An 18,225-nucleotide genomic window follows, 5' to 3' on the forward strand; every position below is an offset into this window, starting at 1 on the left:
TGGTAATAATAGTTATATTCTTTTTAACTTTGAAGTCACAACAATTTTACTCTCCGTAGTGAGTCAACTCACAATTGTAGTAAATATTCCAGTTATCGCTTTATTAGATTTTGTATAATTTAAATTTTTTAGTGACCACTTTAAAAAAAATTTCTAGAGCCGTCATTGACTGATGATAAAAAGTAATCATCAGAAATTGACACTATAAAGCTCTCTAAAAGAAAATATTTTAAAGTACAACTCAATATCGAGACCAAACTCTTGATTCTATTTGTAAAATGTTTTTTTTTATTTAATTGTTTATGTATTTTGTTTTCCAATTTTACCTTTCAATATTAACATTCGGAAACTCGTATTGTGCTTCTCCTAGAATCAAAGGTAGGGTCCTCCTCTTGAAAATTTAGGTAAACCTTAAATTTGAAGAGGAAATTAAAATTTATCATTTTAAACTATATTCTAAATTACACTTCGCACTCTAAACTTTTAGAATGCATAGTTTGCATCATAAATTATAATTTATGTTACACTTTACATCCCACCATCAATTTTACCGTTATTTTGGATAGTATCACATGAAAAGACTCAATTTCTCCTCTTCTCAATCCTTTAAAAATAAGAGAGAAATTACATTTTACCACCCTAAGTTGTACCCTCCATGACACTTTGTACCCTAAACTTTGATTTTTCATCTAAAATAACAGCAGGATTAACGGTGAAGTACAAAGTCTAACACAGGTAATATTTTAAGATGCTAACCATGCATTCTGAAAAGTTTCTGATACAAAATGTAATTTGAAATATAATTTAAGATGGTAAAATATTATAACCTTTAAACTTTATATTGCAATAATGAGGTGAAACACCACCACACCACAATGCATTGAGTTTAATTGAAGAGGGAAGGTTGAAGTCCGTAGGCATGCCTAAAAACATTGATGGCAGAATAACCATACTACCATAGTGATTAACTGGAGCATTGATCAAGGTTTTCTTTTTATTATTTTTAATTAAAATTTGATAGTTGAGAAAGAGCAAAACCTTAAAACATCTTCATTGAAAACACCAAATTATATTAGTTAAGTTACAATACATTTTACCATCCATTCTATTTTTGATGGTATTACTAACTTCATATCAAATATATATCATACACAATTTTTTTTTTTTAGCAAAATAAAAGTTGAAGTCTTGTACTGTCAAATCAAACATTTCCACAATCAAGACAATTATGATAAGTACCATCAAAGCTAGACTGACCAACCCAACAATGGGCATAGGATAGCGTTTGCTTTGGAAAGTCCTTTACCTTTCTAGTTACGATCTTAGTTTTTTTTTTTTTTTTGAGAGTGAAGTTACAATCTTATTAGTTATTCTTTGATGAAGTGAAATTTTTAACTCATAGTTCCATAATGAATCAAATTTATTGTATAGTTTCCAAGTAGGTGTATTTTCTCATCTTCTTGTGCATAAAAAAAAAACCTTACATTAAAAGCGAGAAAATAAATGCAAGAAAGTGTTAGAAAAATACATACAGAATTAATGAGCAGTACCAGACATGATCTGCCTAGCTATGGTAAGTTCCTACAATTTCATAAATCACGCATTCCATCATCTCTGTTTAAAGCCTGTTATGACTTGTGGCAGACAAGGCGATTCATTATTTTCACTCAACATGAGATGATTGCAAATGAGCAATTGTCACTACTTGAATCAAAGAAAATTTATTAAGATAACAAAAAAACCAAAGAACTACCACAAGGATATTAAACACCAATTTTTTTTTTTTTTTTGGGAGTAAGGGTAGGTTACTAATTTTGTAAACTCTCTTCTGAAGGAAATATTTAAAATTTACAATACATGATTGCCCCTTGTCCGCACTTCTTTCCTTCTTATGCCGCCTTCGCTTGCTGCCAAAAGAAAAGGGAAATCAACTTAATGAAACTCAGCTTTACTTTTATTTATATATTAAATGTCCAAAATTGATGCCCATTAGAGTTAAAGAAGTCCAATTTGGAAAAAAAATAAAGAAGTTGAGGAATTAATATAACATAATTGGACCTAAACCCGTAGATTCGGAACAACATAAAATAGACCAAGTGCCATGCTGAACAAAATCTGTGGATTTTTCTGATAGTTGGGAACCCCTCTCTTACTGAAATAATCCTTCTCAAATGGTAGTCAGAAGCCATGCACAGCACAGAACAGATCAACATAATAGGGAGGACTAAGAGGCGAGCAACATTCAATAGCATAAGGCTATGGTGTAGGACTAGATTTTAACTCGTTATCATGAACGCATAATTTTAATGGCAGTTATTCTTTGAAGCATAAATGCTGCTCATTGTTAGTGAATCCAACAGCTGTTGGGTTTGGGATATGTGTGGTATGGGTAATGGGTTTTATGTAATAGTTAGGCCTATCCATCTATTAGTTTAAGCACTGAGGTTGGATGCTTTAACACTCATAACCCAAAACTGAAGTATAGTTTGGTCCTATGACTGTCCTCTAGGGGGAAAAAAGAGTTGAAGCTAAAAACTCACTCGTTTCTCTTCTTCCATCTTGGCCTTGATGTAAGAGTAGATTGCTACTCCAGCAATTGCAATAGCAGTTCCAATACCAGTTTGTGTTGAAATCTTGTTACCTGATGCCAGGACAAATATGTTACATAACATTTAGGTTTAAAGTTTTTTGGTTCAAAACACACAGAAGAAAGAAAAAGGGAGAGGAAATAAGGATGAAGATTTACCGAAGACTATGATTGAGAATCCAATGACAAATACACGTTTCAATACGTTGCCAACTGCGTGTGTAAGAGGTGCCACCCTCTCCAGGGTGTTGGTGGCCAACTATTTCCAAACAGCCAATATAAAAAACATTTTACCAGCACATAACATGACAGTGTGTTAGAAATTGTCAACAAGGATATCAAAGGTGAAAGGAGGAACTAATCTAGCAGTTGGCTAAATAAGCCTAGTCTTACATATTTAAAGCTAATCAACAGTAGGGAGAAGAACTAACGAGTGTGTATAATTGCAAGAACAGAAAACTTACTGTATAAGTCAACCAAGAATTTGTTACCAAATAAGATGTAGAAAACAAAATGTACCTGATTGTAAAGGTGGTAAAACATTCCCACCCAAAAAAGGTCTGTGATGAACTTGGTTAGACCTACTTTTGTGATTGCATCACCGAAGCCATGCTTCATCAGTTTAGGTCCGTCCAACTATTAAAAATATATGAAATGGAAATGAGGAGTCACTTTAAAACATAAAATTTTCCTATGTAATCTTGGGGTTACAAACATTAAAATTCTAGGGGTCGCAAGGGAAGTGTCACTTACAATGATGGCAGGTGGAATACAGACAAACAGAGCAATGATGGAAATGTAAGCATAGAGATTAGTACTATCCATGTCAGTCTGCAAACAAGAATTAAACATATAAAAATAAGAAGATCATTAGAGGGTGAAACTTTAAATCACAATTGTGAACTGTCTAACTTCATTAAGTTCAAGGTAGAAGGGTTAAAAAGAGTTGCATAGAAGATAACCATGGCTTTCTTTGAATAGATACTCCTGTAAGTAAAGGAAATGTTGGAAATCATAGCACTAATGAAGCCAACCCAGTTGAATGACAGTTCAGTCAATGATGCCAATGACACACCTGCATTTCAAATCAAAGGCAAAGATACCATTAGAAATGTACTAAGAACGCAGGGACTGGATCTTCATGATCTGCAATCCCATAATTTCAAAATTAAAGGCTTTTTTTTTTTTTTCAAGTATACTTGTGATGTAACAATTATTAGTTTCAAAAACCAGTCATCTAGTCAATAGTAGCGCTGTAAATTAATAGGTAAATATGGACTGCCATCAAGCTAGATTAAGGATATTTCCACCTTCATGATATGACTGAAATAACCATATAAAAGAGGGAAGAGAGCTTACCAAGAACAACAGGAGCCAGAGACAACCATAAAGTGATAGGTATTGATTGCCCAAGTATGAATTGAGACGCAGCAGCATTGAAGAAGGGCTCAAGAGCTGAAACAAACAAACATAACTTCAATAGACAATACTTTGGACCTAATTGATGCAAGCATTAAGTATATAATTTCAAAAACACAAAGGCAAAATCCTGTAAGAGCAATTATCTCATTATCACCTTTGATTGTATGTGTGAATGAGACAGCAACTGCTGCAAATGAGACATTGCTGGTCACATGGCCAAGTGCATGACACACGGCAACAGGGAAGAGCAGCTTCAAGAGGTTCGCGTCCATAGGCTACACAGAGAAACCCCAGTTATACAGCATTTACAGATCAGTGCAGAGACAAGGTTTTCAAATGTATCACAACAAATGGGACTGTATAGAAATTCCGCATTAAGAGATATGATCTTGCAACTTTAACCCCCTAGGGGAACTTCTCCCCTTTATATGTTGAAGTTTGGCATTCTACAACCCATTATAGTACAGAAAATTCGAGTTTGGCCAGTTTGGATAGAAGAGGAGGGAGAAAAAGTAGAGTAGAGTAGAGTTGCCAAAAAACTAATCATACATGTTTTTGCTTTTGGATGGATTGATAAGTATTAAAGCTCTTTTGGCTGATCCTTAAAAGGTGAAAATACTTTTATAAGGATAAACTTAAAATTTGGAACTTTCAACAATTCACTATTTATGCTTTATTAACCAAGAACTTTAAAGCACAATTCGTTGTAACTTACCAAGCACTTAAAATGTTCTCCTTACAATAATGTCAAATAGACGCTAAAGCCACAATATCATAAATATTGTACATGTACTATCATTGCACACTTTTAATACGATGATTACTTCACAAGTATAAGTACTTGTGAGGTGTGGGTGGGGGAGGAAGAGTCGGGGTTTAAGTTTCCAAGAAGGAACTTCACACACACATGGGAAGAGAGAAGAAGATCTTAAAGAAATTGACAGTGGTGTATATCCAAAATGGCCTTAGATTAGGGTAGAGTAAAATTTCTATCTTGTATAAAATAAAAATAAAAATTGTATATGTGTCTCATCCAGTTTTCTTAATTTTGGTTCAACTATCTACTACACTACTCCAATTCAACTTTCTTATAATCAAAATTAGGTGAGAAAACCACAGTATCAAAATTAATAAGTGCAACCATTGAATCAAAATTATTATTATTATTATTATTATTATTATTATTATTATTATTATTATTATATAATTAGTGATTGCACAACTAAAATTGAGTATTTCATGGATAAAAATTTAAATGTTTTTTTTTTCATTTGTTTCAAATAAACTTATATTTATTTTATAAGTCATGCTAACGGATGGCCTTAGTGCAATGGTTAACAATCCATTTTATGAAAGTTTTAACACCACTTTTATGGGAAATGAAAAAATCTGTTAAAATATTAATTACTTTTTCTTCTTTTCCTGTAAAAACTTTCTTTAAATGAATTGTTAACCATTATCCTAAGGGCATCCGTTAACATTTCCCTTATTTTATTAATTATTTCATATTTTCAAATATACAAACATTATATATTTATGTATAAATTTGGTGAAATCTTAATATGCATTTAGTTATACTTATTTGTAAACATATTTCATGCATATATATATATAGTTATAAACTAGTTTAGATAGTAGGGAATGTATTGATACAATTCTCTTAAATTAAGAAGTCAATCAAGCAAATTAATACTTTGGAGGGGACATTGTAAATGTAGCTAATGCTTGAACAAGCAATGTGTAATTTATCCAAAATATAATTGTGATTTTTTCCACTTTAAATAAATGGTAAATAAACACATCCAAAATCAACACATTCAAGGGCGTTTCCAATGAAAATGCTACAATTATGGTTTTTTTTTTATAATGCTAATGAACGTTATATTATACTAGGGTCCGTTTGAGGTCCGCTTATCTTGTTGAAATCGAAAACTTTTTACTAAAAGTACTGAAAATAAAAGTAAAAATTAGCTGAAATAGTACAGTGAGACCTATGAATAGTACTTCCCATGAATAATACAAAAAAATACAATAAGACTTATAAATAATAATAAAAATAAACTAAATAATAATATAAACTGACTTTTTTATTTGGAGTCAAACACCCCATAATATTTTTAGCCAAGACAACTATAATATTTTTTAAAAATTTCTCTTTCCCGCAGGACATGTCTTGCCAGAGGCCCAGAGTTCTTTAAACTATGTGAGCGATAGATGACCATCGTAGTGGCCCCACAAAAACAAAAAAAATTATACATACAAAGGGAGCTGCTGCTGCTGCACATATCTCATATCCAGGTTTACAGGAGTCAAAAAAAAAAAAAATTATCACGCAAATTTATCAGGTGGTCGGTGAGAGTCCTTATACTGATACGTAAAATGACACAATAAATGTCATATAAAATAACACAACAAATGTCACAATTCGCCTTACTCGTCACAAAGGTGAGTTATGATTAGTAAAAAGGTGTGTGGTGAGTCCATGTTCAGATATCCTTTCACAAACCACAGCTCGCCCATGTAGTATGAGCGAATTATGACATTTATTGTGCAACTTTATGTGACACAAAATTTATTCGGTCCGTGATCACAATTCACAAGTCTCAAAAAGAATAATAATAATAATAATATAAAAAATAAAAAAATTCGGATGACACATCACACAAGTCCCGTGACAACCTCACATTTGGGCAGTACGTGACATGGGACCAATTAGTAAATAACAAGTTTTCAGGTAATATCAATCTCAATTCTCAACCTGTCGATATATTTGGCAATTTAAAGAAAGTAATGATATCGATATAAACTATTTTATAACATTTTTACAAATGGTTAATGTGTCTGATTTCTTATTGATTTTTATCTAGCTCACTATTAACATCACGTTTTTATTTATTAATAACCATACATCATATCAGTAATTTGTAAAAAATTTTGTATCTCTAGTATTACTTTTTAAAGAAATGATTATTTTGCTGAAATTAAAATTTTTTTATTGAAAGTGTAGAAAATTTGTTAAAAAATAAGTTAAATAATACAATAAGATTCATAAATAGTATCAAAAAGTGCAATGAGATCCATAAATAATAGCAAAAATAAACTAAAAGTGTAGATAAGCTGAATGTTTCATTGACACCTTTTTATATTTTTCATAAAAGTTGTGTCAAAATTTTCCTAGTATAGTTTTTAAATAATTGCCTTAAGGGGCCACCGCATACCTTTAGTACGATGGTCACTCCACAGGTATAAATGTTTGTAGAGTGTGGGGGGTAAAGGTAGGGGTTCAAGTCTCCAGGAGGGAGCTTCACACACATATACACGTAGATTAGGCTAAAGTAAAAATTCTATCTTGTATTAAAAAAAAAAAAATTGCCTTTAGGGCATCCATTAAATGGAAATATATCAATTCACAACTCTTTTTGTTTTCCTCACAAGTTTTTGATGTAGCCTGTTTGGATTAGTATACATAATAAATAAAAAATAGTAAAGATATATATATTACAAATTTTTCTATGCAAAATTTACAAATTAATATAACAATCGGTTTAATTGGTAAGGCTTCAATTACCTCACAAATAAATATTTAAATGACCTCCAATAATTGATGACATATTAGTTTGTACCCTCAATATACAAAGATTTATATTATCCGTAACAATATTTATAATAAAAATAATATTAATAAGGGGAACATATTAAAAATGATATTGCTTCAATAGAAACTTTTTTATATTATCCTTAACAATATCTATAATAAAAAATAATGTTAATAAGGGGAACATATTAAAAATGATATTGCTTCAATAGAAACTTTTGTTAAAGAAAAAACAATTGTGAAAATTTTAAAGAGGATAACATTGCTCTGACCACACAGTAACCAAAAACAAAATTAGTAATACAAAGTAAGTGGGTGTTGAACTTGAAGGGATTGTTTCACTTACAGCGCGCTTAGGAAGGCCCACAGCCCAGCTGACCAAACAGTACACCACGCCGACAAACAAGTGCACAACCGAGACAAAGCTGCACACGCAAGAAGAAGGCAACTTTCATCAAAGACTACGCTACTTTACAATATCCTACGCACTTCAAAGTAAACATTAAAATTTTTTTTTTCCCCTTGATGAGTTTCAAAGCACACATGACTTTCAATATAATGTCATACTACTCACTAGGGATACGGAAAATAATTGTAGATCTTCTTGTTCAGGATGTTGAAAATCACGTTCAGAAAATACCTGCACATTGCACAATCACAAATTACTCATAACATCTTCAAGTCCTTTGCTTTAATTTTTTTTTTTTTTTCTCAATGAGAAGGTTATATATAAAAATTGAAATAGAAGAGATAAAAAAAGGCCATAATAATGCCTACAGTCCACGACACATACAGTCAGGAGCGGTCTACAGTATAAAAAAAAATTTATGTTTCATTTTATTTTTATATACCAAAACTAAATGATGTTTTGGTCAAATCCAATGATTAAGAGTTAACATCATAAATTACAAATATCTTTAAAAAAAAAAAAAGTGTAAATATATGTATAAAAAATATTTTATCATTCAAAAAAAAAAAAAATAGTCTTTATCTAACCGTTAGACTTAGAACATACCACATGAAGAAGAAGAAGCCAGTAACGAGAGCCGGGTACTTCTGGATGAAACCGACAGGCTTTGCTTCCCTGTAATAACAACAACAACAACAACAACGGAGTCAGAGAGAAAGGGACAAAGGAAAACTATCAGTGTCGAGGCTGACTGACAGGGGCGATCGAGTTATTCTGAACCCCACCACCGAGTCAGAACGTACGGAGGGAAACGGACCTCACCCGGCGGAATCGCTCCCTGGAGACGATGAAGCCGCCGCCAAACAAGGCTTCACACTCTCTCTCTGCTTCCCAGCTGATGAGCTCTCAAGCAACAGAGCTGGTCGGAGCTGCCTCCCCCATATCAAGTTCCCTCCTTCTCCCACGGCTCCAATCGGCCTCGCTGAGACAAAGCTTACGCTATTGTTGTTGTTGTTGTTCTCTCTTGTTGTCTTCCGGAGCTGAGAGAGCGAAGCGAAGGTGCAGGCGCGTGACAACACTCGCGACTCCATGGTTTCTAAGAGTGAGAGAGAGAGAAATCAAAATGTGCTTGTGGTTGCTAAACTCAGCTCTTATTCATACACCATGCAACAGAGAAGATAGCAAAGTTTCACTGTTTTAATCCAGTGCCTCGCTAGTTCACGTTATAAAAATTGATACACCAGTGTGACGAGGATCAGGGATTAGTGAATGATTTGATGAACGGTGGGAGAGCGTTGGGGGGAGAATGTGAATTGTGAAAATGTGTGTGTAAGTGTTTGTGGTGCAACTGGAGAGAAGGAAGTGTTCGAGGGAGGAGATATGAGATAATAAATTAATAATTAATAATTAATAATTGTGGCTATGGAGGACCTGAGGATATCTGATATCATATGGGGAAGGGTGTCGTGGGACCCGTCTTATCCTCAGTGAAAGGCTTGAGAGGGAAGGCTTGTTTTGTCCAATCGTGGTGGTGAGCTTCCATTTTATCGTCTCTATATCCTTAATTTGGACTTTTTCCGAAAAAAAAAAAAATATATATATATATATATATATTTATAACCTTAAATAATAATTTTTGTTTTTTAAACACCACATTATTCATTTTCAGAACATATTTTCACTTATATATATTTTTACAATACTTAAACAACGTTGTTATTAAAAACTCTTACCAAATGAGGCCTAAACTTTTGTATTTTTTTTTTCTTTTACTTCTTTTCCATTCATAATACCCATCTCAAATGCTGAGATAATTATCATATCATCATTATTGTTTGAATAATTTTGTGGGTAAGAATGGGTTAATATTTAGTAAAAATTGTAAAGTGTGAAAAGTATATATATATTTTTAAATTGTCATAAGTTGCACACAGTACTATTTTAAGAAAATTGTCATTTTTTTTTTTTAGAGTTTGGTTAAGGGATGCACTTAGGCCATTATTAATTAATAATTTAAACACAATTTTGACACTAAATTTATAAGAAATATAAAGAAAAAATTATATAAAAAAATATTAATTACTTTTTTCTTTTTTCATAATTTTTTAGAAATATTTCCTAAACTAATACCTTAGGTTTAGAGATATTTTGGTTATTTTAATGCGGCTCTACATAGACTCCAAGGTGTTCACAAGACCACCCTACCGACCTGGAAAAAAAAAAGCAATTATTATGTATAAATTTTAAAAATTTAAGATTTTTTTATTTAAAATAACCACCCTAAATTTTTTTTAGGGCCAACATAATTAAATTTTGGACAAATTTTGGCAACAAGCTTGGTTGTAAATTACGGTTACAACTCTATTCAATATTTTTATATTGAATGTGAATTTTAACAAATCCACTATTTAATTACATTTTCTTTTTATATTCTCCATACTTGTAAAATTTCAAGAAGATAAATGACCAATTGTTATGTTGTCAATCAAAAATTTAAATTTCGAGTTTTGTAGTCTAAAATTATACATAAAAAATAATTTTATGGATCGAATGGTAAATAACATCCGATTGGCATGAAATTTTGATATGTTTTAAGAACATAGAGAACATGTCATTCATCGATTAGATTTTTAAAATATGTAACAATGTTAATTCATTTAATAAGAATGACTACAACTAAGTTTGTAGCCAAATTTTGTTCTTAAACTTTGATCCCCTTAACAATATATTAGGTCCTTACAAATAAAAAGAAAAAGTCCAAGAAAAATTTCATTTGACTAAACTTTTGAAGAAATGTAACTTGCAATATTGATAATGAGGCTATCATGTAACGATTTCAAAAATTTGTAGAAGGAAATTGTAAGATTTTATGTGTGTGTGTGTGTGTGTGTATGTTTTGTCAATGTATGAAGTTCTCATTTTATTAGATTTTGTATAATTTAAGTTTTCTAATGACCACCTTTAAAAAAATTCCTAGAGCTGCCACTGATTTTAAAGGTGCTGAGTGTATTCCGGTCATTTTAGATATTTCAGGGGTATTTTGGTCATTTTAGAGGTTTTAGGTGTATTTTGGTTATTTTTTAAGGTTTAAGGGGGCATTTTGGTCATTTTTTAGGTTATGGGGATATATTAGTTATTTTAACATTTCAGGGGCATTTCGATTTTTTAAGGTTTTTGGAGAATTTTTAAGGTTCCGAGGTATTTCTATCATTTTTTAAAGTTTCAGAGGTATTTATTTTAGCCATTTTTTAAGGTTTTGGGGGCATTTTTGTCATTTTTTAAGTTTCGAGGGTATTTTGATAATCTTTTTAGGTTTTAGGGGGTATATTGGTCATTTTTAGGTTTAAGGGTAATTCTATCATTTGTTAAGTTTCAAGGGTATTTTGGTCATTTTCTTAAGTTTTGAGGGCATTTATGTCATTTTCTAAGTTTCAATGGCATTTCTGTCATTATCTAGGTTTAGGGGGGAATTTGTGTCATTTTTTAAGTTACGAGGATATTTCAATTATTTTTTTGGTTTCGAAATATTTTGTCTATTTTAAGTTTTAAGGGTATTTCGGTCATTTTTAAGGTTTTGAGGGTCTTCGGTCATTTTTTAGATTCAGGGTATTTCTATCATTTTTTTAAAGTTTCATGGGTATTACTATTTTGGTTATTTTTCATGTTTTGGGATCATTTTTGTCATTTTTTAAGTTTTTGGGGAATTTTGGCCATTTTAGGTTTCAGGTGCATTTTTGTAAAAATTTTTTTTAAAGTTTTGGGGTATTTCGGTCATTTTTTTAGGTTTTGGAGGCATTTCTATAATTTTATAATTTTTGGGGTATTTCAGTTTTGGAGACATTTCTGTCATTTTTTAAGTTTCAGGGATATTTTAGTCATTTTTTAGGTTTCGAGGTATTTCTGTCATTGTTTAGATTCTAAGGGTATTTTCATCATTTTATAAGTTAAGGGGGCATTTCAATCATTTTTTGGTTCTAAGGGTATTCTAGTCATTTTTTAGGTTTTGAGAGTATTTCAGTAATTTTTTAGGTTTCAATGATATTTTGATCATTTTTTAGTTTTTAAGGGATTTTTGACATTTTTTTTTTAGTTTTTGGGGTATTTCAATTTTTTTTTAGTTTTAGGTTTCGATATTTTGGTCATTTTCTTAGGTTTCGAGGTATTTTTATCATTTATTAAGTTTCAAGGGTATTTCAAAGGTTGAAGGTTCGTGACATACCTTCATATTTGAGACCCAGAACCCATTTATGGACCTGTTGGAATGTGATGATGCTGAAAATCGTCAGTAAGCCGAATAGTCCTCACGTGCCCTTGGTAACCTGCATAACACAAATAAAAAGAAAATCTTGCAGAGAGTACCAGTGTGGTACCGTCCAAAAACCCTTTGAAGGTAAAGTTAGAAAAGAGAATTTTCTATCACTTTAGAGTGCCAAAGCTAGGGTATCACTATGCCTACCTTGATTTGTGAGGGCATTAGGGGTTTTATAGTAGTGTAGAGTCGACCTTAATTTCTTGGTGGAAAAGATATTTTCTTGTAGGGAAGATCCTCATTAATGCTTGTATTTCGTGGGATCCTTTCCTTGTAGGGATTCCTCTGATTATGGTTGGGCGTAGAACGCAAGATATTTTCATATTAGGATTCTTGGAGACCACTTAAGCCACGTAGGCGCCACGTGGCTTCAACACACCATCTCCATTGGATCCGTCCACTTTAAACAGTCCATCCGTCGCCCTGCCTCTCCGTCCGGGTTATGAGTCCATCTACCAGTTCTTTGATTGTTAGACTAACTATGCTATCTCTTCTGGCTACCTTGTCTCTAATGTCTAACTCCTTTAATTCAATCCGTTTGCTCTGGGATTTATCTCTATCAGCTGCCCCCCACTCCAAGGGTTCGTCGCTTGATATGCTAGACGGACTCGTGGGGTGACAGCCTCAGCTAGTTCTTGGGAGTTGCGCTTTAATTGACAGGGTGGTTGAGAGGCATAAATGTTGTGGGACACGTGGCGAAATTTTAGTGGCTAGTTACTCAGACCAAAGCGTCGCTTCGTCTTCCGCGCCGTTTCCTTGATATATATATCGCCTCTCCCCTTCATTTCTACTTTTCGCAACCTTTTCCTAGTGTCAAAGCGCCACCGTCATCTCCGTCCCCTTAGCGTGTCCGTTCACCACATCGCTTCTGTCCCTTTTCTGCATCGTACACCTGTAAGTGCTTTCCGTCCTGTACTCATGTTTTCATTTTCTTCTTTAAGTATTATACGCCCGCCGAGTATATAGACCTATAGAGTCTTAGGAGTTTATCAGTCACTTGTAGGTGTAATAGATGTCTAGTGAAGTGCCGAGTAAACAATCATGTGTTCGTAAAAGAGCGGGCCATAATGATGTGTACCTGTCAGGTGAAGGCGACCCCAGCACCTCTTCTCCTGAAAGGGTCTGTCTGCCAACTCACCTTCTAAGGAGGAGGATAAGGATGAGGACGTGGACGGGTCAGAGAGTAACACAGGCGGAGACTCAAATGGAGAAGAGAGCTTTGAATCTCCTTATAGAACCGTCATTAGCCCTGACGGCCTTAGGAATTTCGTTCTTCCCCTTTTGTGGGCTGTCAATGATTTTAATTTGACCATTAAGAGAAGTCACTTTGACACCTTGCGGGAGAGATATCAGATTCTTGGCGACGTCCCCATCCGTCTGCCCTTTAAGTTTGAAAAATGCTACTACCATGGTGCTGACGACGTTAGGGTATATGAGCAAATGTTCAAGGTAGGATTCAGACTGCCTTTAAGTGCTCTCCACCATCGCTTAGTCCAATACCTAAGGCTGGCTGTCACCCAGATTGCTCCAAATGCCTGGAGAATCTTCCTTGGTGCGGAGGTGTTATATGGCGTTTTGAGTAAAGGGAGACGACGTCTAACTGTGAAGGAGTTCTTCCACTGTTACCGTCCTAGTGAGATTGCCAAGTCTAAGGGCATTTATAGCTTTTTGCCAAGGAAGTCGATGCCCAAGCTAGTGTATGAGACCCCTAACATCAACCGGAACTGGAAGAACCGATATTTCTTCATCCAGGGAGACAACTGGGTGTGCCACCCTCATAAACGAGCGGACATGCCCCTTGTTGAAAACTTGGGGTATAATGCCCCCATCTGGTAGGTGCCTGTTTACTTATTTCGCTTGTTTATCTATTTTTTCCATTTTATTCATTTGTTTAATCGTCTCTTGTTGCAACTCAGGACCGTCTGGGGGTTGATCTTGAACAGTGGAGCATTCTAGAGAAGATCTTCAACATTCTACTAAAAGAGAGGACTTGGAAGAAGCTTGTCACTTTAGACACCCTGCACTGGTATTGTGAGGGTCCTGAGCTAATGAATACTGCCTGTCGCTACGACACATAAGCACGCCAATGTGAGTTTGTTACTTATTTCTTACTTTTTTAGTTCCTCATTTTGTAATTTTTGTCTAACTCTTTCTTATCATTCCCTTTGGCATAGAAATGGAAGACGGCAATATCTGTCAAAAAGCCGCCTTGTAGGTAAGAAAAAGAAGGAGGAGGGCGTGCCTCCTACTGGAGTGACTAGCTTAATCAAGAGGAAATCGACGGACAAGAAGCAGAAGATGGTTCGTCCTACTGTTGGGGATTCGCCTTTGGCTACCAAGTTGCCTCTGCCCTGTCACTAAACAGTGCCCTCCTCCTCCACGAAGATTCGCGATATGCCCTTGGCTAACTCTCGTCAATCATTAAGGACAACGATATTAGGACTTGGGCAATCATGTAACGGAGGCCATGGGGGAAACCGACCTCTTCAGTTTGGCTCAGGTGTGTGACTGTCCACTTTTCCCTTCCATACTCTTTCCTTCTGTCTCTCAATTACCCTCATCTCTAACCTTGTATTTTACTCTCGTAGGGGGTGTTGATGATGAAGGGGCTAATGGACTGTTGCATGGCCCGTGAGAAGTTGGTTGACCATCTGAAGGAAAGGGCCGAGGCCACGGAGATGGAGTGGAATGAGCTTAAGGCCTTGTGGGAGGTTCAGGTAAAAAAACATGACATGACGAGGAAGGCCCTGGAGGAGTTGGAGACTCAGGCTGAGGCGCTGAAGAAGGTACTCAAGGACAAGGAGGGGGAGATCTCCTTGTTAAGGAAGCAAGTTCGTCAGGCCAAAGAGGACAAGAAAAGGGAGTTTCGCAACTCCGACGGTTTCCTTACTGAGCTTGTCGACTAGTATGCTGACGGCTTTAATGAGTGACGTCATTATTTCAAGGCTCTCTTTCCCAACTCGGACGTGTCTCAATTCTCCTTGGATGACGTGGCCTAGACCCCAGCCAGATCCGTTGAGTCTGAAGGCACCGACAAGCTATTTGAGGGTGACCTACTCCTAATGCTCAAGGCGACGAAGGATCCGCTCCCCAAGATGGACAAGCTAAATCCATCGGCAATGAGAACCGTCTAGTTGAGGAGGCCAAGCTAGCTGAGAAAGTAGTGCACGAAGAGGCCCCTATTGACCAGCCCTAGTTTTTGTAGACTTTATATTTTTTTTATTTTATTTGTGGAAATTATTTTGAGAACAATGGTTGTGTAATCTTAACATTGCCCACAAGTTTTTGGGTTTTTTTTAATTATAAATTTATTTGCTTCCGTTTTGTCTAAAAGATATTGCATCTTACATCAGTTGGCTTGAATGTTTTAGGCCATTCGTTTAGTTTTTAACCCAAGAGTGATTCGTCTGTCTTATAAGCTTGACTTAGTAGATTTTTAGGATGACCATAGTCCATCCACGTCATGGGTTGGATTTTGTAGATCTTTTAGATAAACATGGTCCATCCACTTTCGTGTTTTAATAAATAATTCTAACTTATCATGTTCTTCAAGGTATCCATGGGTATCGCTAGATTAGTCCACCTAAGGAATTACTTATATGAACTTTAAGTTATCTCTTAGGACTTCCTTGTATCCATCCACTTAAGGACTTGTTTACATTTCAAATTGTCCTCGAGATGTGTTTGTCCACTTAAGGACTTGTTTACATTTCAAATTGTCCTCGAGATGTGTTTGTCCACTTAAGGACTTGTATAAATTGCACGTTGTCCCTTGGGATTTTTGAATCCGTCTACTTAAGGACTCGTATATATTTTAGGGTATCCTTGGGACGTGTCCGTCCACTTAAGGACTTGTATATATTTCAGGGAATTCCTTGGGATGTATTCGTCCACTTAAGGACTTGAGTAAATTTAAGTAGCCCTTGGAATGCATCCGTCCACTTAAGGACTTAAAATAGATTCTAAGGCATCCCTTGGAATGCATTCGTCCACTTAAGGACTTTGAGTAAATTTAAGTATCCCTTGGAATGCATCCGTCCACTTAAGGACTTAAAATAGATTCTAAGGCATCCCTTGGAATGCATCCGCTCTGTAGAAATGTACATATGCACATGGTATATTTGATTAACTTCTCCTATTATGATAAACGCGTGCATAAGCAAAAAAATTTCTGAAAAATAAAAGGCTGCCCTTTGGGCTAAAAAGTAATGTAGATAATATAAAATAACTAAAAAGAAATAAACTAGAAATGAGGAGTGGTAGTCTATAGGCCGTCGTCTACTGGTAGTATTTCTTTAGGTGCTCGATGTTCCACGGATGATGTAACTTTTGTCTGTCAAGCGTTTCCAAGTGGTAGGTGCCTTTCCTCTACCACACAACTACATTGATTCTGTAGGGTCCTTCCCAATTGGGTCCTAGCTTCCCTTTGGAGGGATCTCTTGTAGCGCCCGTCACCTTCCTCAGAACATGGTCTCTAACTTGAAAATCCCTATGTCTGACTCTGGAATTGTAGTGCTTGGCCATTAGGTACTGGTATCGTGCTGACTTTTATTCTGTTGTTGCTCTGACTTCATCCATTAGGTCTAGTTATAGGTGCATAGCTTCGTCGTTCCTACTCTCATCATGATTCTCCACCCTGTAACTTGTGAGTCCGACCTCGACAGGGATAACGGCCTCGCTTCCGTACGATAATTGAAAGGGTGTTTCTCTTGTAGGTGTCCTGGCCATCATCCTATCTGCCATAGTACACTTGGCAGCTTGTCTGGCCATATGCCATTTGCCCCCTTAAGCCGAGTCTTGATGCTGAAAATGGTTAGTGAGCTGAATAGTCCTCATGTGCCCTTGGTAACCTACACAACACAAATAAAAAGAAAACCTTACAGAGAGTATCGGTGTGGTATTGGCCAAAAACCCTTTGAAGGTTAAGTTAGAAAAGAGAATTTTCTATCACTTTAGGGGTATCATTATGCGTACCTTGATTTGTGAGGGCTTTAGGGTTTTTATAGTAATGTAGAGTTGACCTTAATTTCTTGGTGGAGTGGGTATTTCTCGGTAGGGAAGATCCTCATTAATGCTTGTATTTCAAGGGATCCTTTTCTTGTAAGGATTCCTCTGATTATGGTTGGGCGTAGAATGCAATATATTTCCATATTAGGATTCTTGGAGACCACTTAGGCCACGTAGGCGCCACATGGCTTCAATAAACCGTCTCCCTTGGATCCGTCCACTCTAAAGTCCATCCGTTTCCTTGCCTCTCCGTCCGAGTTATGAGTCCGTCTACTAGTTCTTTGACTGTTAGACAAACTATGCCGTCTCTTCTAGCTACCTCGTCTCTAATGTCTGATTTTGTTAATTCAATCCGTCTGCTTTGGGATTTATCCTTATCAGAATCCTAGCCCGAGAAAGCTTTAGAGCTAGACCTGCTCAATAGCCATTAGCTCACTTAGTATCCCTTCCAATTTGATAACCAATGCAATATCCTGTACCTATTTCTTGAGTGGAAGGAATTCCAAAATTTTTAGTCTTTCAGCATAGATTTCAGGGGGTATTTTTGTCATTTTAAAAGTTTTAAGGGTATTTCGATAATTTTTTAAGGTTTTAGGGGCATTTTTGTAATTTTTTAGTTTAGGGGTATTTCAATTATTTCTTAGTTTTGGGGGCATTTTTGCAAATTTTTTAATTTTTAGGAATATTTCAGTTATTTTTTGGGTTGCGTAGTATTTTGTCAATTTTTAGGTTCTAAGGGTATTTGGTCATTTTAAGGTTTGGGGGCATTTCAACCATTTTTAGGTTTTAAGGGTATTTTGGTCAATTTTGGTTTCAGGGGCATTTTGGTAATTTTTTTAAGTTTCGGGGGTATATTAGTATTTGTACAAGTTTCGGGGGCATTTATGTCATTTTTA

The 18,225-nt window shown here is 35.1% G+C and overlaps 1 protein-coding gene across 2 annotated transcripts; it reads right to left on the reverse strand.

Annotated features, from left to right (window-relative positions):
• Nucleotides 1-1,540: 1,540 nt before the first annotated feature.
• LOC142633704 (triose phosphate/phosphate translocator TPT, chloroplastic) lies at nt 1,541-9,437 on the reverse strand. Of its 2 annotated transcripts, none has more exons than XM_075807945.1 (12): nt 8,831-9,437; nt 8,620-8,688; nt 8,179-8,244; nt 7,951-8,029; nt 4,164-4,284; nt 3,947-4,042; nt 3,550-3,662; nt 3,341-3,418; nt 3,107-3,223; nt 2,747-2,846; nt 2,541-2,641; nt 1,541-1,907 (listed from the first exon to the last, which is right to left on the reverse strand). In XM_075807945.1, the coding sequence occupies exons 2-12, from the start codon at nt 8,622-8,624 to the stop codon at nt 1,890-1,892; spliced, it is 894 nt and encodes a 297-aa protein (XP_075664060.1). In that variant the 5' UTR covers nt 8,625-8,688; nt 8,831-9,437; the 3' UTR covers nt 1,541-1,889. The 2 variants fall into 2 exon arrangements, with proteins under 2 accessions (XP_075664060.1, XP_075664059.1); XM_075807944.1 differs by having other exon boundaries at nt 8,836-9,429.
• Between the last annotated feature and the right edge of the window lie 8,788 nt (nt 9,438-18,225).

Source organism: Castanea sativa, chromosome 5 (genome assembly GCF_040712315.1).
Source record: "Castanea sativa cultivar Marrone di Chiusa Pesio chromosome 5, ASM4071231v1".
Classification (NCBI taxonomy): Eukaryota; Viridiplantae; Streptophyta; class Magnoliopsida; order Fagales; family Fagaceae; genus Castanea; species Castanea sativa.

Bases quoted from the DNA above. Each gene is read 5' to 3' on its own strand.
- LOC142633704 (XM_075807944.1), bottom strand. From the start codon at position 9,104: ATGGAGTCGCGAGTGTTGTCACGCGCCTGCACCTTCGCTTCGCTCTCT. The intron at 4,043-4,163 runs GTGATAATGAGA...TGTTTGTTTCAG, and splicing joins ATTCACACATACAATCAAAG to CTCTTGAGCCCTTCTTCAAT. The intron at 3,419-3,549 runs GTTATCTTCTAT...TCTTGTTTGCAG, and splicing joins TCTATTCAAAGAAAGCCATG to ACTGACATGGATAGTACTAA.